Raw genomic sequence first — 20,303 nt, forward strand, 5'->3', positions numbered from 1 at the left:
AAAATTGCAATAGATTTGTAAAAGGTGTTTTTATGCATGTTTGAAACACAATTAAATAATAACAATAAACAATAAAACAATAAAACACAATTAAATAGCCTACATTCCGTAATTCACCAACAAAGTTCTGTCATGCTTTGCACAGCTTGTGTTCATTACAAACTTCAACTTTTTTTCTGTTTATATTATTTTCTTTCTGTTTTTCTTTCTTTTTACTTGTATTATTATTTTATAGCCTATATTATACTGTAGATTTTATTTTCCTATTTGTTTTAGTATATTTGTTCAATATTATTATATATAGGCTACGTTGGACTATTGTCATATTTATTATTTGTAATGTGACTGGCATTTAATAAAAAAGAAATAAATGTTTTTTTCAATCAATATAAGTTGATCCGAATCAGAATGCTGATTTGCATGATTTTTTCACAAATCGCAGTCTGATCCGGTTCTTGCCTTCCCTGAATATTATCGTGAGTAACGGTTTGTTTCTCACACAAAGCGTTATGATGATTTTGTGGCCAGTGCTTGGAGACCAGACTGAAGATGCTTCTCCAGACCAGCAGGAGTCAATACTGTTCCTTATCGCGCAGTGCTACCTTGACGACGTCCAAACCAAACGAAGAATCTCGATCTCTTGACAACTTCCTGTACAGCAGAAACATGTGAGAAACGTGCATATTACTACTGCACGGTCTTGAGGCATTTAAACGACCTCCTTAATATTATCGCGACTTGTATGTAACAGTATTTGTCATAATCAGTAATAAACATTGTTGTTTTTAGAGACGCTTGCTGGCTGTGAAGAACAGTCGAGCTGAACTCGTGGTGAAAATGCCTGCAGTTACTTTATTTGTCAGGAGATTACCTGAAACAGCCACCAATGATCGTCTGACAGCAGTATTCTCTGAAATAGGACCACTGAAGAACTGCTTCGTTGTCAGCGATAGAGGTAAGACTTTACTAATTAAATCCTTCTATTTTCCAGTTAAGTGAGATCATGTGTAAAACAGCATTTCTATGAAATATACTTTTTGTATGTGTGCTGTTTACAGAGACTAAGAAATGTCGTGGTTTTGGATATGTGACGTTCTCTATGGAGGAAGATGCACAACGGGCCATAAAAGAAGTCAAGGAGTATGAGAAGCAGAATATATTTGTTACTGTAGCCAAGAGAAAACTCGATGATAAGAAAAAGAAGAAGAAAGTGAAAATAGAAGAAGGTTAGTTCTTAACGCATGTATTTTATTTATCATGGATTGTTTTTACTTTATTTCATTTTTGTGGTTTGGAAGTAATGACTCTGAACTGTTCATGCAGATTCGGAAGATATAGAGAAACCTAAGAAATCAGCAGAAACCAAAAGTCCTGAAAAGTTTACAGGCATAAAAAAAAACAAATTGAAAGCTCGGCTGATCATCAGAAATCTCAGTTTTAAGGTAAGTTGACTAAAATCTGTTGTTTAAAGGAACAATGCTTAGTTTTGACATTGGCTCTTACACTTGTTCGGTTTATGTGCAGTGTGAAGAAGACGATTTGAAGCAGATCTTCTCTAAGTTTGGAACTGTGCTTGAGACCAAGATTCCCTTAAAATCAGGTAAAACTTTGACCAACATGTGCATCTGACTTTTTAAACGCATCTCTTATATTCTCTTTACATGATGTTTTTTCATACGGCCATCCACCTTGGTTAGTTTTTATGGCATCATGTTTGTGCAGATGGGAAGAAGCGAGGTTTCGCGTTTGTACAGTTTAAGAACATGTCAGAAGCTGGAAAAGGTCTTGCTGCGATGAACCTGAAGGAGATCAAAGGTGAGTCTTTCTCAACACTGAACACAATATTGCAGAGTGCTTCAGCAAACTTCCATGACATAAAATGAATCAAATGGTTAGTGTTAATGTAATATCAACATTAATGAAATTCCAAAACAATCAATGCTAAAAAAATGCCTTTTCCTCCCAAAATAACAATTGTTTTTATTAAAGAAATCTTGAAATATCTGGAATCAGGAAATGAATTGTGACTATGTTGGCACTGCCAGTTTTTTTTATTATAAATAAAATGTGTCTTATTTGTCCCTCACAGACAGACAGGTGGCTGTGGATTGGGCAGTCCCGAAGGACAAGTATCTCGCCACCCAATCAGCTTTAGAGCCTGGTAATTTGTTTAGTCATTTTCACTGCATTATTATTTATTTATGTGGTTGTAAAAAGCTTTGAATGTGCATCTACTGTCTAGATTTTTGTAGCGAAGTGTATCTGGATATCTTGCAGGAACCATTAAAGAAGAGAATGTGAATTCTGAAGGTGCCGGAGCTGATGGGAATGAAGGTGTAAAGGAAAAGTAAGTATTGGAAATGTAACTGATCTGATGATGTGTGTTTAGGTGAATTCCTTAAATTTAAAATGAGGTCTCTCCTGTTAAGGTCTATGTTGCTGATAAAGAAGGAGGAAGAGGACGATTCAGAGGATGACGACAATGCAGAAAATGAATCTCAGCAGACAGATAGTGATGCCAGAGAACCTAAAGACGACGACGATGATGACGATGATGATGATGAAGACGATGACGACGACGATGATTACGACGAGGACAATGAGGGAAAAAGTGACTGTATGATTCATTTAATCATAGAAAAAAAAATAAGGCCCGTTATTTCCGCATCAAGTCTATTTTTGCTGTAACAATGCATTGTTTGTGGCCAAAATGAACATGGATTGACATGAAAATTAAGTAATTTCACCATAAATGCATACAATTAAAGTCTACTGTGTTTCACAGTCAACACATGGCTTTTTACCCAGAGTAAAGCAAGGAAAAGTATACCTTACCTCACATTTAGATAAACAAGGTGGCATAATGGAATGGCACTCGTGTCTTCGTGGAGATGGAAACCCGCAGGATTTCTTGTATAATGATTTAAATACAAAAGAAAAAGCATGAGAGTTGGCTGTTTTTGTCAATCGTAAGTTTTAATTTAAAGTGCTTTGATACTACCTTGTGTAACTAGAGCTGCACGATTAATCGTTAAAAGATTGCGATCTCGATTCAAACACCCACACAATCTCATTCTTAAGTGACAACCATTCGCCTGTGTCTATTAAAACGGGCAAAATCACTCCGGAACATTCCAATCTGTGTCGCCGCTGAGCCAGAGAGAGCTGTTGTCATGAATAAGCATGAAACTGCTTTTCAACTACACATTATCGTTATTTCTGTTACAAATATTCATATTATCATAGAAGAACTGGGATAACATTTTAGTTCGTATATGTTTAAATGTTTTAACATTAAGTTTTGCTTGAGCATTGTTTAAATTTAGTGCATTTAAAACGTGAATGCGAATATGAAATATTGTACAACTGTATTGTAAAAAAAAAAAAAAAGCCTGAAAAAGCATTTTCAGTAACAACGCTTGAATTTGAAATAAAACTAATGGATAAATTATATTTGTGGTATACAGCCGTGGATCAGTTGTGCACTGCGGACACGTCATATGTGAAAGCACAATGAGCCTGTGCTGCTTATGCACCGCATACGTACCACACACGGATCATACGTTTTGTATGTCATATCATGCATTTAACGTGTCCGTCAACTGTGACTCTCTGTAAATCTCTATCCACAGCTCTTCCAAAGAAGAAGAGAGACCCTCTTTCTTCAGATGTGATTGAGGGAAGAACCATCTTCATCAGGTGAGAATCATAAGGAAGTTCTGTTGCATAGATGTTTTTTTTTTAACTTGTCAAACGTTTTTATCAAACTACTATCAAAGCAGTGCTGTCTATAAACAATTGTTTAAACAGGAACAGGTTTTCATTGTCATATCTTCGTTTCATTTTGGGTTCTGTCAGAAATCTGTCCTTTGACACAGATGAAGAGGGTTTGGAGGAAGCTTTGTTGCAGTTTGGTGAGCTAAAATACGTACGTGTAGTGATGAACTCAGACACTGGACATTCAAAAGGTATTTTCAATCACCAAAACCTTGGCCTGTAAGGAATTCAAGTACATTATTCATAGTAATTCTGTCTCTCTATGTCTTTCTAGGTTGTGCTTTTGCTCAGTACAAAAGTAAAGAAGCGGCAGAGAAGTGTATTGCTGCTGCTGCTCAAGATGATAAAGAGGTGAGTTCACTGTCCTGCAGCTCTAGTAAGAGTTGCTGTTCTTATATCTTCAACATATTATACCAGTAAACATGAAATCTTTGTGCTGATGCGTATGTGTATTTCAGTTTGGTGGCATTACGGTTGATGGCAGGAGATTGAACATTTTGCCAGCTGTAAACCGAGAAGATGCGGCAAAATTAAAGGACAAGAAAGTGAAAACCCACACAGGCACCAGGAACCTTTACCTCGCCAGAGAGGGCTGTAAGTAAAGCCAGTCACACAATGCTGCCAGTCAACTGACCATTATAAGAGCTTCGTTTTAGGTCGGCAAAAGAAATACAGGCCCTGTTTACACCTGGTATTATAAAGCGTTTTCATTAATCTGATCACAAGTGGTCGTCACTAAATACAGCTGTAAACGGGGTCTAACATGTTTTGAGCTTGTCCACTTTCGAACTCTTCCAAGGGTAGTAGAAAGCGAATTTGACCGAATTGCTTTTGTAGTGTGGACAGTCATGTGGTCGAATGCGTTCGATCAGCCAAAAGACCACCTACTCTCTACCTACTGAGTTAATGTGTAAAGATTATGGGAAGTGCGCTAACTAGACAGGATTTAAACTTTGTCAGCTGGAGACCCAAGTTTGATTTGAAGATGAATAACACTGACTTCCGGTAGCGCGCGAACACTGATGGCAGTGTGAGTGAATTGCTCTCCCGACAGATACTTGTAAAAGCCCCCGAAATATTTAAATATTCAGTTAATTTTTATATAAAACATAACAATGGAGTGTGGGGCAGGGATGGAAACAAGGGCGAAAAAAAAGAAAGTTCCAGGACGCGAAGAAAAGACTGGAGAAGAAAAGGGAGAAAAAGAGCCGACAGCTCGCAGTAATGCTAACGCTGAGGGGGAAATTAACCTGGAAAAGATACTCGTTGAGTTAAGAGAATTCAGAAAGGAAAATAATGAAAAACTAGCGGATATCAAGGAGGATTTGAACACTACAAACAAGAGAATCGAAGATGCTGAGAATCGTATTGTGGAAGCCGAGGAACAAATTCAACACACGGGTGAGGTGCTGTCTGAACTGCTGAAACTCCAGGCTCAGCTCGAAGCGAAGTTAACTGACCAAGAAGGCAGGTCGAGGCGAGACAACATTCGAATATACGGAATTCCAGAGGGCAGCGAAAATGGCTCATCGACGATCAAGTTTATTGAAGACTTGCTGAAGGATGGGTTGGGGCTTGACCCAACGACGGATCTCCATATTCAGAGGGCTCATAGAGCTTTAGCGCCAAAGCCAACGGACAATACGAGACCACGCTCCGTTATAGCGAAATTCCTGAGCTGCAAGACGAAAGAAGAGATCTTGGGTCAGGTGTGGAAAAGCGGAGGGCTGAAATGGAACAATGCAAGAATTACATGTGACCACGATTACCCCCCTGATATCCTAAAGAAACGAAAAGAATATGCACAAGCAAAATCAGTGTTGAAGGAAAAAAAGATCAGGTTCCAAACTCCATATCCAGCAAAACTTCGGGTGTTCTACGAAGGCGAGACAGTGCTCTATAATTCTGCGGAAGAGGCGACAAAGGACATGAAGGACAGAGGCCTTCAGGTGGACATCATCCGACCACAACAGACGTCACTGGAACGCCTTCAACGCCGAGCTTGGTTGACGAAAAGGGGGCGAGGAGGTAATCAAGTGGAAACCTCTACAACACCGGACTACGTGGAGCGACTGAAAACTTTCAGACGAAAATAATTAGAAAGTGAGCTCGCACACTGACCTGTACAACGGATGTTACTTAAATGACAGGAAAATGACGGGACGGCATTAATGCAGGTCAGGGGATGTGTTTATTTGGAACTTTTTGGAATAAACCTTTGCAGAATAAGCTAACTATACGTGAAGATCGGTAGCCCTTTCCAAGTGCTAGTTATTCATAGTTTAATGTTGGGAGACCTAAAATTGTATCACAAGGTGCCATTATATGACAATGTGCCATCGAGGGCCCTCACTTCAGCTCGCAGGTGTGAGGCTTTTCCCTCAGAGCCAAAATTTCATTCAGGCTCGAATAGGATCCATAGATTGGGGATCTCTTCTATGGAAGTCACTTTATATGATACATGTTCTTGTTCATGTTTTTGTGTTTTGTTTTACATTGTTCAAAGCCCTGAGGTAAATGGAAGTACAGTTGCGTTTGTGTATGAAGGTGTTAATAATAATTATACATAATACATGGTTGGCATAGAGCAAGTGTTTAAATTAGTAACATATAATATAAATGGAGTCCATAATCCTATTAGGAGAACTAGAATTTTATCAAAATTAAAAAAAGAAAAGGTTCAAGTAGCGTTTTTGCAAGAGACCCATTTAGATCAGGCAGAACACTCTAAATTGGCCCAAAATGGATTTAAATATGTATTTTCATCATCACATCCTTCTGGTAGAAGGAGGGGAGTGGCTATTTTAATATCAAACAAGCTTGGGTATGACCATCGGACTGAAGTTAAGGATAAAGAAGGATGCTATATTTTAATTAAAGGACAGATTGAAGGGGCTCCAGTTACATTTATCAATGTTTATGTCCCCCCAGGTAGCAAATTTAAGTTCTATCAAAAAATCTTTCAGATGATCACAACTGAGTCACAAGGAACCTTAATTTGCGGTGGAGACTTTAATATAATTTTCAATTCGAAAATGGATACCTCTACAAAAGAGAAACCGATTACTTCTACAGCAAGGAAATTTAAAGCTCTATTAAGAGATGTAGGATTGATAGACCTTTGGAAGGATTTTTTCCTAAAGGACGAGATTATACTCACTACTCGTTTGCACACTCCAAATACTCGAGAATAGACTATCTATTTCTGTTCAGAAAAGATAGACATAAGATAAACAAATGTAGCATAGGAACAATGGACCTGTCTGACCATGGACCAGTATATGCCTCAGTGAGTCTAAATAAAATTCATAGAAATACATTATGGAGACTAAACTCTAGATAACTCTAAATAACGAGCAGTTCATAGAACGGATGAAAACTGAAATTAAATACTATCTAGAGGAGAATGACAATGGAGAAGTTTCCCCAGCAGTACTGTGGGATGCCTGCAAAGCAGTCTTGAGAGGGAAAATAATTGTAGAAACAGCATTAGGTAAGAAATTAAGACAGGAGAAGCTCATTAAACTACAAGTACAACTAAAAGAGCTAGAAAGGGAACATAAAAGTACACAAGCGCATAGACCAGGCTTAATGCAAGAGATTGGAAAAGTAAAAGAAGAAATCACTGAGGTACATAATGCAGAAATAGAAAAGAATCTCACATTTCTGAAAGAACGCTATTACGAGGCTGGAAGTAAATCATTAAAACTTCTAGCTAGTAAACTCCGAAAACAACAAGCTGACAACACAATTTACAAAATTAGAGATCCTAAAATGAAAAAGGCTAAATTTAGATTAACAGAAATTCATGAACAATTTGAAAAGTTTTATAAAAAATTATATACAGAAAATATATCTAGTCAAGAAACGGGTATTAATGCATTTCTGAGTTCATTAAAATTGCCCAAATTACCTGAAGAACAAAATGAAAGTTTAATAAAGGACATAACTTCACAAGAACTGTCAGCAAAGATCACTAAATTAAAACTAAATAAATCACCAGGCACAGATGGGTTTACGGCTGAATGGTACAAGAAATTCAGGGAACAACTTGTCCCTATCCTCCTTCCAGCATGCAATGCTGCATTTCATGGAAGCGAGATTCCCATTTCATGGAATGAAGCGATTATCTCCCCTATTCCTAAGGAAGGAAAAGATAAATTACAATGCGCTTCCTATAGGCCCATCTCAGTCTTGAATGTTGATTATAAGCTATATGCAGCAATATTGACTAGGAGGATAGAAAAATTACTTCCACAACGATCAGACAGGATTCATTCAACAAAGACAAACACAGGACAATGTTAGACGCACCCTACACATAATGAAACACATTCAAGAGAGTAACATCCCAGCAATGATAGTGAGTCTAGATGCCGAGAAAGCCTTTGATTCTGTCAGATGGTTATACCTATATAGAACATTAGAAATATTTGGTTTTCATGAAAACATTATTAAAGCCATTCAATTAATATATTCGAGACCATGAGCCAGCATAAAAGTAAACGGGAGTCTATCTAATTTATTTAATCTGGAGAGAGGCACAAGACAGGGGTGCCCTCTCTCCCCCTTTTCTTTTTGCCCTCTACATTGAACCCCTTAGTCAATGGATATGGCAAAATCATTATATTAGCGGGATAAAGATGGGTGAAGATGAACATAAAATATCGCTATTTGCAGACGATGTTATGATATACTTGAGAGACCCGGCAATATCATTTACAACCCTTATGTCAACACTAGATAAATTTAGCACTCTATCAGGATACAGACTAAATGCTAAAAAAACACAAGTCATTTGCTATAATTTTATTCCATCTGAAGAAATAAGGACCAAATGTAGGATCAATTATAATGTAGATGTAATTAAATATTTGGGAATTTACCTGCCAAAAGATACTAACACCCTGCTAGATGTAAATTATAGACATTTAAATAGTAAGCTTCATGCAGATATCCAGAGGTGGAGTGTTATCCCTTTTTTGAATTTGGGGGAGAGAGTGGATATTATTAAAATGAATATGCTCCTGAGGCTTTTATATCTTTTTCAGACACTTCCAGTAAAGGTCTCAGAATAACAATTTAAACATTGGGATAAATGGATTATAAGGTTTATTTGGGAAGGTAAACAATCTAGAATTCGTTATAAAACACTCCAGATACCTAAAGTAAGAGGTGGCTTAGCCCTCCCCTCCTTAGAAGACTTTTACATAGCTGCCCAGTTAAGAGCCTTAGTTTGCTGGTGCAATCCAAGCTATAAAGCTAGATGGAAACAAATTGAACTTTCCTCTTTCTCTGAAGTACCAATCCAAGCAGTAATCGCAGATGACAAACTACTAAGAGCCCATATAAGTAAAGAATATCCATGGATTACTATCACACTAGAAATATGGGTCACAATAATAACAAAATGTGAATTGAAAGACACTTTGAAAATAATTAGACGGTGTGCGTACGATACAGAATTTACCCCTAATACTTTAGATTAAGTTTTTAAGAAATGGATTAAGAAAGGAGTTACGTCATATTATTCTATCACAAACAACAATATTTTCTTAACCTTTCAAGAATTTAAGAATAGGTTTGAAGTGAGTAATCAAGATTTGTACAGATACTTTCAAATAAGACACCACTTCAACACAACAGTAAATAAAACCGGGAATTGGAAACAAAATGATTTTGTGAAGATACTCTTGTCTACATTTAAGGCTACTACAATTAGTAAGGTTATTTCTAAACTCTGTCTTTGTCTCCAACACCATAGACCAGAATCCATCTCATATATCAAAATTAAATGGGAGAAAGAAGTAAACATCACTATATCAGAAGAGGCTTGGTTAGAAACATGTAAATACCAATGGAAAACTACAGGCTCCAATCAATGGAGGCTATTAGTCTGGAAAAATATAAGTAGATTCTTTATTTCACCTGCTCAAAAGAGCCATAGTGAAGTAGGATCAGGGTGTTGGAGAAACTGTAATTCAGAAGTAGCAAATCACCACCACATATTCTGGGCGTGTCCAGTTATCCACTTATTTTGGAAGGATGTTCACAGGACTGTAGAGGCTATATTAAGGATAAAAATTCCATTCCAATGGTATACCTTTCTGGGAAATCTGGATTTACAAGAAACCGATTATATATACCTATGGAGAATATTCCTGGTGGCAGCTAAAAAGGCTCTCACTCGTAAATGGCTCCAACCTACCTCACCCACTATAGAAGACTGGAAAGCAATTGTTAGTGAAATATATAGGATGGAAATCCTTACCTTTTCTTTGAGATTAAAAAAACAAAAAGGGGCTCTGTTGTGGAAGAGGTGGAAGGAATTTGTAGGAAATTGAGTAATTACATAACAGATGTAATCATAGTCTATTATTGGAAATAAAACACTAATGATGCAAAGGTGCCACTAGACTGCACTGTACCCCATTTTTGTTTTGTTTTTTCTGTTTGCTATTGTTTGTTTTTGGGTTCTTTGTTCTTTTTTTATATTATACAGAAATGGAAATTTATGTATGTATATATATATATTCTTTTGTTTGTAATCAAAAAAAAAAAGAAAAAAAAAAGATGAATAACACTAGCAAGCACAATGTTCTCTGGTTTCTAACACGCACTCACCGCGTTCGGCGTGGTTTTGCTGCTAACAGAGCATTAGATTGAAAGATCTGAAAATTCCCAAACATTTACCTGCTCATAGACCCTCACCTCAAAAATATCAGGACAGAAGTGGTCCAAAGTGGACAAAAAATACGGGATTAAAACACCATGTTTAAACCGGAATGTCTCCCTCATCTACTTTTGATCCAATCGACCAGAACGCATTTTAATACTAGGTGTAAACAGGGTCCAAAACTAACATTTGCACCTGGATTAACTTGTTACCTCTTGAACTTTATCTAGTGATTCGTCCTGGATCCAAGGCAGCAGAGGGACTTTCAGAAGCTGACATTGCCAAGAGGAAAAGAGTGAGTGCAGAGAATGTTTTTTTTTTTTCATTTTTATTAGTTTTTGTGTGAAGTATTTCTATAAAGCTTCAATAAATGTTTATTTAAATGTTATGTTTTGTAATTTTTGTATTTCAGCTAAATTTTTTGTGTAAGTTTTTCATCTAATATTTGTATTTTATTTTAATTCAGCTTTATTTCAGTTAACGAAAATTATTATCAATAGTCTGTTAACAGCAATGCTGCTGATTTTAATACATCCAAATCAATACTGCAGTTTTTTCCCTCATATTTACATTCAGGAGTTAAAAAATTATTCTGCCATTAACATGCACTTTGTTTCCGGATGGTTTCTATATTTTTCTGATTGCACTTTCCCACACTAAATGGGAGATGGCGCTTTCATATGTTACATTGCATTAACAGTTTTGCTGGCAATAAAAAATAAAAAATAATAAAAGCATTGATTTCAAGATGCTTTCCGTCACTTTGGCAGATAAAAAAATGTATCTGCCATATGATCATGCCAGGTGTAAATGGGGCCAAAAAGTGTTTTTATGCATGTTTTCTGATTAACGGTTGTTGTTTTTTGTGTGTGTTTGTGTGTTGTCAGTTTGATGAGCTGAAAAGGGCAAAGTTAAGGGACGTTAATGTGTATGTGTCTAAAACACGGCTGCGCGTCCATAACCTGCCTTTGAGCGTCAATCAGCCTAAATTTCGCAAGCTCTGCCTCTCCGCTGCTGGTGGTAAAGGCGTCCGCATCACTGAGGTAATGCACACACTTTAAAATACAGTTTAAAAAAATAAAAAACTTTTAAAAACCAACTAACAGCAAACCAAAATTATAAGCAACAGAAGAGACATCTTCTCGTAGTTCTTCCTGGTACCGCTAGAGGGCAGGACTATGTTATTTGGGTATGATCAGGAGGCTTCACTGTCTAGTTTGTTAGTAGTCATATAGCTGACTTTTCAGGAACATCCCTACTAAAAAGTCTTAGGGCACAATGGTTCATAGAGCAGCTTTTGCGGGGTTCTAACCTACAACATCTTGATTGCCCATAGATTTAAGGGGCTGTTTATTTACATTTTGAGGAATGTCGCACACAATGTCATTACGACCTGACAGATATCACTGAAATTACCTCTGTGACAACCCTAAGCTCAGCCAGATAGAATATCTCACTCTGCCTGTCATTTTGCATGTCAGAAAGATAAATGTTAAAAACCTTTAATAAATTTGTCTTTTTGAATTTTGTCTCTTCGAATTGCTTCTCACCATGCATATAGACATGGTAGGTTAATTATTAAAAGCAAAAAAGATGTTGGGTTTGGAGAAAGGCTTGTATGGTTAAAGGGATATTTCCCCCATAAATGAAACTTTTGTCAGTATTTATCTAACCTCAAGTTGTTCCAAACCTATATGAATTTCTGGTGAACACCAAAGAAGATATTTTGAAGAATGTCGGTAACCAAACAGTTGATGGGCCCCATTGACTTCCATAGTATATTTTTTTCCATACTATGGAAGTCAATGAGGCCCATCAACTGTTCCGTTACCATATTCTTTAAAATATCTTCTTTGGTGTTCAGCAGAAGAAAGAAAATCATATAGGTTTAATTATGGCATTACTTTTTCATGTTCCTTATTGTCTCTTTCTCTGTATATATGTACCTACAGTGTCGTGTGATGTATGATAAGAAGCCTATTCGGGGCCAGGTGATGGGTAAATCTCTAGGATACGGCTTTGTGGAGTTTATAGAACATGAACAGGCTTTACAAGCCCTACGTCACCTCAACAACAACCCAGACATCTTTGGACCTCAGAAGGTAGACCATCACAACTTTTTGTTGTCATTCAAATACCAACAAAAAGCCTGATTTGGGTTGCTGGGAGCTTTGGAAGAAAAACAGTTGTTCTATCAAGTCAAAATGTTCCTAGAAAGAGAAGTAGGCCACTGTGGCGACTGTCTTAATTCCTAGAAGTATTTAAGCTATGTATTTGGGATGATGTTAGCTATAGCTTGCTGGTGTGTAAACACACTTTGAGGGCCTGTTATTAAGGGCCTCAGTGCCGGGTTCACAGCAGTAGACTTTTAGTGTTTTGCAAAGGAGGACAAAGGAACGCACTCAAGAACAAATCAAACCATGTGCCTGTCTGTCAATCTTTCCACACGTCATATAAACACGCATTCCTCCGAAGCTCAGTGGAATGTGTTTTGGTCAATATTGAATGTAACTTCTCAAAAATATGATGAATCGTTCTGCTCACTCGAACTTGTGGCTAAGACTCATGGCTATTTCACTTAATATAAATTGAAAAAAGCTTTAGCATTGAGCAATAACTGAAGATTGAGTAAGACCAATGTTGAAGTGTGAATGTTTTCCTGTGTCATTCCCATCAGAGACCCATAGCGGAGTTCTCTCTGGAGGATGGCAAGAAGCTAAAACTTAAAGCCATTCGTCTGAAAAACAGCAAGGTGAGGCTTGGTTGCATCTTAAAGAAAGAATTCCCTAAATTAAAAAAAACAAAACAATTATTGAGTCATTTGTGCTTTTTCCATTGAAGCTACCCAAACAAGACAGTAGCCAAACAGGAGGGCAGCCGCAGCATCCTTCAGGAAAGATGAAAGGTCCCTTGCGGAAAGGAAATGCAGCTAATGTTGATAAACAGGGGAAGGCACAAGAAAGCCAGTACTCTGGGTTTATGACCAAATCAGAGGTGGAGCACGTAGAACTGAAGGATGGCAAAAAACGGCAGAAGGTTCTGCATATGCCTTCACATAGAGGCCCAAAGATCAGGTACAACTCACTGCATATGTGAAATTGAAACGAGTACTGTTTAATTAATCATGAAAAGTCTATTACGTACAATAACCCTCACACTATTCCTCAGGCAACGCGATAAAGGGAAACAACCCATGGTGCAACCCAAGAAACCGAAGAAAACTCCCAGCAGGAAAGATAGAAATATGTCTACTTTCATTGAGAAACGCAGCATAAACGGGAAACAGGCAAGTCAAAGAGTTAAAAAGAGAATTTGTGTGTGTATTTTATATATAAGACATAGAGATTTATGTATATACAGGGATTTTCCTGCATTGAATTTTTTTTGGCGTAAGCCAAAACGATTTTTTTTGTCCCACCAAAGCCTTATTTGATCAGTTATTATGATTTGTGAGTGATGTGTAGATGACAGCTGCGGATGTTAACTGAGGTAGAGAACGAGCAAAGCAAAGCGCTTAATCTCTCTGTCTTCAAACTAAGCAGCACTGTTTTTGCTCTCTCTCTCTCCCTCACATATTATGGTAATCAAAGTCAACATAACTGACACAATGGTAAAAGGTCGGACGACCGAATCCATCTTGCACGTGGCGCATTAGGAGATTTTTTTCCCCCCCTGAATTGCCGCTCGGTGTGAATTGCGCTCAAAAAACATAGCCTCTTCTCTGACAAGCACATAGAGCTGACATAAACCACACGTTCAATATACGGAAAAATATTTATCCAGTGATGAAGTGTTTTCTGTGTTGACAAATCTTTCGCTTTATCTTAACAGCCGGATTTCGCACACAATGCGTCCGCTAATGTCTGATTTGCCGGCAAATGATTCCTTTTGAATAGATTAATTTTAATGACTGGTTAAAACAATCTGTCCAAAACTAAACTCAAGAATCGGTTTATAATCATTGACTCAGAACACCTCTGAAATGAGAATGCAGGTGTGCTTACCCCATTTAGCAAGAGTGGTAGGTAAGAATTACAAGCCTTAATAATCCACAGTATTTTCAGGTTATTTAAATTGGCAATGTGTAGTAAATTACCTAAATCGTTTAATTTAGACTAGAATGAGTCGAAATCAGAACAAATCAAGTTGTTAGCTAGCTGCTAATTTTATTCAATTGTATATGGTAGAAAAGTAGGCTATTTGTTAAACTTTTTAATATTGATATGATTATAAACCAAAATAATTATTAGTAAACAATAAGGAACAAAAGAAACAAACATCAAGGTAAGAGATCATACATTATATGAGATATCAAAATAAGATGAACAAAAATCAACAACTGTTTCTTACAGTTTATTTTACATTTTATTGTCAGTATTGGACTCGGAGGTCAGGGTACTTTTTGTTGTGTGTGTGTGGATGACTATTTCTGTCAGCCACCACCGAAGACCATTTTTGACCCCGGGAAAAACTCTGATATATAAACAGTACTAAACGTTTAGACATATTGTTTGGTTTAAGTACCACCAGTTCATCTCGGTACATTATCTGTCTATTTCTTTTTTTTTTTTTCATAACAATTCTTCTGTCTAATTATTCTGTTTCAGAATGGCAAACCTGCAAAGAGAAAATTCCAGAGCAGAGAGGATGCTCGCTTTGACAGTTTGGTGGACCAGTACAAAAAGAAACTGATGGGCAAATCAAACACTAAGACTGTAGTCAAGAAGGGCAAATGGTTCAGCTGAACATGTGAGAGAAAAAGAACGTTACATGTCGAAAATTTCTCAGAGGGGGACTGATTTTAATACTTTGGCTCTGTCTGAGTTTTTAAAAGAAAAAAAAAAGAAAGTTTTTCAACGTGATATTATTTGGTTGCATCAGAAGACTTTAAAATAATTCAGAGATCGCTCCAATATTTAACAGCCTATGTTTTTTTGCTTATTAGTTTGGACGTCTCTTGAACTAAATGTTTATTAAGAGAGTTCCACGCCAATGTTTCCTGCTGTTTTCGGCACAGAGAGTTTGTTTAAACATTTCGAAGATAGAGCTTTTGTAGACAGGATGAGTCGTTAGCTGTTGTCAATATGGACTTTGCCAACATTTAGTGTAGCTGTCATTATTTAACTGCTCTCCCTCAAACTTTAAAACAGGTCTACTTGATTTAAATGCCAGCAGGCATTTCCTGTCGTCCCTTGTTAAATAAGTTATGTAATGCACCCTTGTTGACTGCCTGGAAAATAATTAACGTGCTTGTGGTTTTAATCCTGTATAAAATGAAATGAAACCAGCATTTTGGTTGATTTAATGACTTAAAATGTTTAGAGCAGGTTTACTCGTGGGCAATATGATCGCACCAAACGAGATGTGCACAAAATTGCTAAATTTAACTCTTATTTGATGCATTTTTTAATGCACCAAAAAAACGTTTTCCATTGAACCCACAAAGCTATATATTTTTGACAAAAGGGTGGCCAGGCAAATTGATATGATATTTGACTGATAATGTCAAAATGGGTAGTTATATGTTGATTTAAATGAAGTGTATGATATTTGTATGGTCAAAAAAGGCTGTTGTTGACAGATTTATCTGAAAAAACATTCCAATGCTGCATTTTCCATTTTGGGATTCATTGGATTCGAACGACCAATAAAATAAATTACTACATGAGCCGTCCCATTTAGATAAAGGCACATCAAAAATGTAATCACACCATAAACATATTCAAGCTGCATTGGCATAAACATAGCTACAACAAAAGTATACAATCAATTTATTTTACTGGTAAAAAAATTGTATTGGAAAAATGCATCATTACACAAAATACAAAACTATTAACAATCACAGGATATCAAAAGTGCATAGATTCATACTTTGTAGGACAATTTATTTATTTATTTCGGTGTGTGTCCTACATTGCTGGTGTTGCAGCAAGAAGTAAAATTCCCAGCAGACTCTGACCTTGCTTCTGGTAAACAGTGACATCATTGAGCAAGCTTAGCAAGTGCTGATGTCATCCTGCAAACAGCATGAAGTATGACATGGCAATGTGTGCAGGTATCAGATTGCTAATGTTTGTTTACGTCGTAAAGACAGATTGTTTGGCGCATCATGATGTCGCAAGCAACGTTTCTAGCTTTCCATTTTATAGCAGGGAATCATTTTTAAATCTGTTTGTACATTAAATTGTGCCAAAAATGCTGCTTATTCTATAAATATACAGGGTTTTAAATAAATATAATAAATAGTGTACTATAATGCTATAATAGTGGCAGATTAGCAGTTCTTCAACTGGTCCAGGTTATCTATCAGCTTTTGCAGGAACTGTTTCAGTATGTCTAAAGTGATGTACCCAAGAGTAATGTGGTGGGTGGCGTTGTCCTCTAAGAAAGCATCCAGTGACTTCCCATTGGCTGGTTCCTTTGGTGTGCAACGCATGAATGTCATCCTTTCATTAAAGTAACCCAAAAGGGTGGACACATAACTGCGTAACTGGCTGACATGCCCCTTGGGCAGCCTTTGAAGAACCTCCTGGATGGTAGTTAGGGTGTCCACGATGGACCCAAGCCCTTGGATGGGTTTATCAGCAAGAACATCAAGCTCTGGATTCCCAATGTGGAGATTTGGATACAGTTGTAGCTGTGAGAGAAGACAAATGAGCATGGCCAGATCTCCATGAGTTTCACCAGTGTTAACCTTTAACAGAACAGAAACCATGCAACAAGTTCACGGAGTTCTAACCCATTACCTTCTCATTGTGTTCCTTAATTCTGTGGATGATGGTGTTTGCTTGAATTCTGACCAAGTTTTTGAGGCTATCCGGAGGAATGGGAATGCCATCAATCAGCAAGAGCATGCTCAAAATGCAGGTGTAGAGAAGAGCTGGAAAATACATGCTTCCTGCGTTTGCGATGTCTTTTTTTTGTGGCAGTAGTGCAATACCTGCTGAAATAAAATAAACATTATTTTGAATGTCTGCTAAAATATTTTAAATGTAATTGTTTAAATGGCTTATGCTCACCAAAGCTGCATTTATTTGATCAGGAATGCAGTAAAAAATATATTTTACATTTAATTAATTCCTGTTATGGCAAAGATGAATCTCTACTTAATATTTTTATGGAAACCATGATACATTTATCCTATATAACATGGATTTCCTGATAATAACTAGCCCCTACAGAAAGAAGGTGCAATATAGGCTATAACTGCATTCCTGCAATTAATTGGAAAACTGCTTTGTTCTGCAATATTTACGTTCTCCACAAACTGCATTAAGAAATCAGTTATAGTAAATTCAATTAACAAAAGGTATTTTCTATATAAAAATTGTAAAGCTTTAAAGCTGTCTAACCATAGCACAATCTTGCAATCCAGGCTTGATATTTCAGTTGATACATGCCATTTAATCTCCGATATCAGATCCTCATAAGTCATAATGCTAATTCAAATTAAAAAACAGTTTTTCCAACAAAAATACAACATTAAAAAGTGGGTTCCTTGCACATGAAAATATTTCTAAGGGAACTCTAATGTGATGGTGCCTGCAGTCTTCAGCATGTCAGTGAACGCCAGGCCTCTCCAGTCTGCAACATCAAGCAGTTAAGCTTTCATGCTATGTTCAATCTCACTTCTAAATGAACAAAACAACATCCTCTGTGCCTACATTTGGATTTCAATATCTAGTAAATTCCCTAAAGAACAGGTTGCCCTTGTACAAACAACAATTGCTTCATTCCAAAAGCACTCTTATCTTTTTTTTTTTTTTAATTCCCTGTGTGGAATATTAAACGTAGTTTCTCTATAATATAAATAACTAAAAATACCCTTTTAAAGGCTATAAAAGTTAGATGAAAAAAATCACATATTAGCGAGAATGGCGGTGCTCAGTGGAGTGTCAGAGCTGCAGATAGTGTGATAATATTGATGAGTAGAGAGAGAGTAAAGGGGACTTACCTTTGAGATCTGAGGATTGTATGATGCCCAGGCTCCATGAGTGGTCAGGCTTATATAGCTGATAGTTGTTGACTCATGTGTGAATCACCTCAGCCTTTCCTTCCCTGGTTCTCCCAGTGCAGAACAGCGTGAGGGGGGACAACACCCCCGCTGACATCTCAAGCACAACACACATCTCACACACACATGTAGTAAAAATATTTGTCATTGTAATACATTCCACCGCAGTCACTATGTGATCGGTGTGTTACAATTCACTATGGATTTGTAGTTTTTAAAACAAGAAGGTAGTCCCCAAGGTATGCACTTTGTTGAGAAACTCATCAAACTAAGTAAAAAAATTTCACACCCACTCAGTGATCAGATTCTGATGCAAATACATACTGTGGGTGTCAGGATGCATCAAGTAATATGTGTAATATTAATGAGCATGAATTTCCTGCTGGTCTTATTTCCGGTTAGTGGCAGTTTGCTCACTGAACCACTCTAAAGCTAGTCGACTAAGACAATTGTACTTGTTAAATTATTTGTAGGGGGATCCCTGATTTAAGTAAAATGTTCTCCTATTTAATGAGCATTTTTACTTGGAATCAAATGTTATAATGTTATGAATCAAATTGGTTTGGATTTTGGTTTATGGCTCACTTGTCCACACCACTGGACAAGAGAGCGGTTATTTAATTTTTACTAGCTATGGTGTGGCAGAGATTTTTGTCCACAGCATTGATCAAAAACTTTCTACAGACCCTCAAGCCATTTCAGATGGACATTCAGGGCTCCGTAGACCCCACTTAAATGCTGTATTTCTTCTCTTGTTGTTAACAGCGCAGTTTTTCAACCCCGTTCCTGAGCAGCAGAACATTTTGGATGTTTCCGCTATGTTTTACACAGACAATTCACCCTTAATGATCAGTTGGTGTGTCAAAAAAGGGAAACTGCCAAAAGATGCAGTGTTAGTACCTATACAGGAACAGTGTTCAGAAACATTGATCTAGAGTATTGAGCAGTCAGGTGTTGGTGTTGTGAGTCACAGGACGGCCCAACTGTGGGTGGTCAGGTTGCTGTAATGGACAGATCTTGCAAGAGAGTTCTCAGATCCCCCATGCTGAACACTCTGTGACTGAGCTTTGCAGCAGTTTGGATATCAACATGCATTGAAGAGTTAAAATGGGATAATATGCATCCACATTCATATAAGTATTTATGATGCTTTGCTTCAAAATAATTGAATCTCTCATCATCGGATTTTTGAAATCTGATCTATCAAATGGACAATACTGTATAAGAACATAAAATGTTATTGACAGTCAGGGCCAAACTATGCTGTCATTTCTGTTCGGTGTGTGGTTTAGTAGCGATGGACGCTGAAAAAATAGAAAGGAGAATATGTGGGGAAAAAAATCCAAATATTAATCTAAAATTTTTTTAGATAGATAGATAGATAGATTGATAGATAGATAGCAACACCTTATCATCCTTATGGAAAGGTCCAAAAAGTAGGCCTATAGTTTCATTTTCTTCAGAAATGTGTAACCTGGGTTCCCATAACTGAGGCTGTGAATAACTTTCTCTTTCCAAATGGGAGGAAGCTGCAAAGATTTAGTATTTGAATGGACAAATGCTGGAATGTGAATGTACCGCTGGGAAATGTCTTCACCGAGCATGTATTATTTAATGCGACATCCAGCAGCAGTGCAACAGACAGTAAATTACTGGAGGTTCTGACAAAATGTACAGCTGCATGTGCTTTTAGCATTTCAGACTTTGTTTTAGCATTAGCATGACAGTTATCCAGAAGTTGCTCCACATCTGCTCTGTGTTGCACTGATTACATTAAACCTGATACCTGGTTTCCACCATTCGCAATGATCGTGTGATTCTTCATGCACAGCCAAA

At 37.1% G+C, this 20,303-nt stretch overlaps 2 protein-coding genes across 3 annotated transcripts; one reads left to right on the forward strand and one right to left on the reverse strand.

The window, feature by feature from the left end:
- Positions 1–535: 535 nt before the first annotated feature.
- Positions 536–15,741, forward strand: rbm28 (RNA binding motif protein 28). 2 transcript variants are annotated; one of them, XM_077193628.1, is made up of 20 exons: positions 536–668; positions 790–955; positions 1,059–1,226; positions 1,324–1,442; positions 1,525–1,600; positions 1,723–1,815; positions 2,090–2,161; positions 2,278–2,347; positions 2,430–2,617; positions 3,633–3,699; positions 3,859–3,968; positions 4,052–4,128; positions 4,236–4,371; positions 10,684–10,748; positions 11,341–11,496; positions 12,406–12,555; positions 13,131–13,205; positions 13,295–13,527; positions 13,622–13,739; positions 15,061–15,741. In XM_077193628.1, the coding sequence occupies exons 2-20, from the start codon at positions 838–840 to the stop codon at positions 15,196–15,198; spliced, it is 2,229 nt and encodes a 742-aa protein (XP_077049743.1). In that variant the 5' UTR covers positions 536–668; positions 790–837; the 3' UTR covers positions 15,199–15,741. The 2 variants fall into 2 exon arrangements, with proteins under 2 accessions (XP_077049743.1, XP_077049745.1); XM_077193630.1 differs by having other exon boundaries at positions 2,430–2,611.
- A 497-nt stretch (positions 15,742–16,238) lies between these two features.
- lepa (leptin a) lies at positions 16,239–17,390 on the reverse strand. The gene is made up of 2 exons (XM_077193640.1): positions 17,200–17,390; positions 16,239–17,090 (listed from the first exon to the last, which is right to left on the reverse strand). Exons 1-2 carry the CDS (start codon positions 17,344–17,346, stop codon positions 16,728–16,730), a joined length of 510 nt encoding a protein of 169 aa, XP_077049755.1. The 5' UTR covers positions 17,347–17,390; the 3' UTR covers positions 16,239–16,727.
- Positions 17,391–20,303: the final 2,913 nt, after the last annotated feature.

This window comes from Siphateles boraxobius, unplaced genomic scaffold (assembly GCF_051911475.1).
Source record: "Siphateles boraxobius isolate OS27281-9 unplaced genomic scaffold, OSU_SipBor_1 31, whole genome shotgun sequence".
NCBI classification, from domain to species: domain Eukaryota; kingdom Metazoa; phylum Chordata; class Actinopteri; order Cypriniformes; family Leuciscidae; genus Siphateles; species Siphateles boraxobius.

What these genes read in the sequence shown, in the direction of transcription:
- lepa (XM_077193640.1), bottom strand. Translation starts at nt 17,346, where the DNA reads ATGTATTTTCCAGCTCTTCTCTACACCTGCATTTTGAGCATGCTCTTG. An exon ending in TTAAGGAACACAATGAGAAG is followed by an intron (nt 17,091 to 17,199) that starts GTAATGGGTTAG and finishes CTTCTCTCACAG; the next exon opens with CTACAACTGTATCCAAATCT.
- rbm28 (XM_077193628.1), top strand. Translation starts at nt 838, where the DNA reads ATGCCTGCAGTTACTTTATTTGTCAGGAGATTACCTGAAACAGCCACC. An exon ending in CTTCGTTGTCAGCGATAGAG is followed by an intron (nt 956 to 1,058) that starts GTAAGACTTTAC and finishes TGCTGTTTACAG; the next exon opens with AGACTAAGAAATGTCGTGGT. An exon ending in CAAGATTCCCTTAAAATCAG is followed by an intron (nt 1,601 to 1,722) that starts GTAAAACTTTGA and finishes ATGTTTGTGCAG; the next exon opens with ATGGGAAGAAGCGAGGTTTC.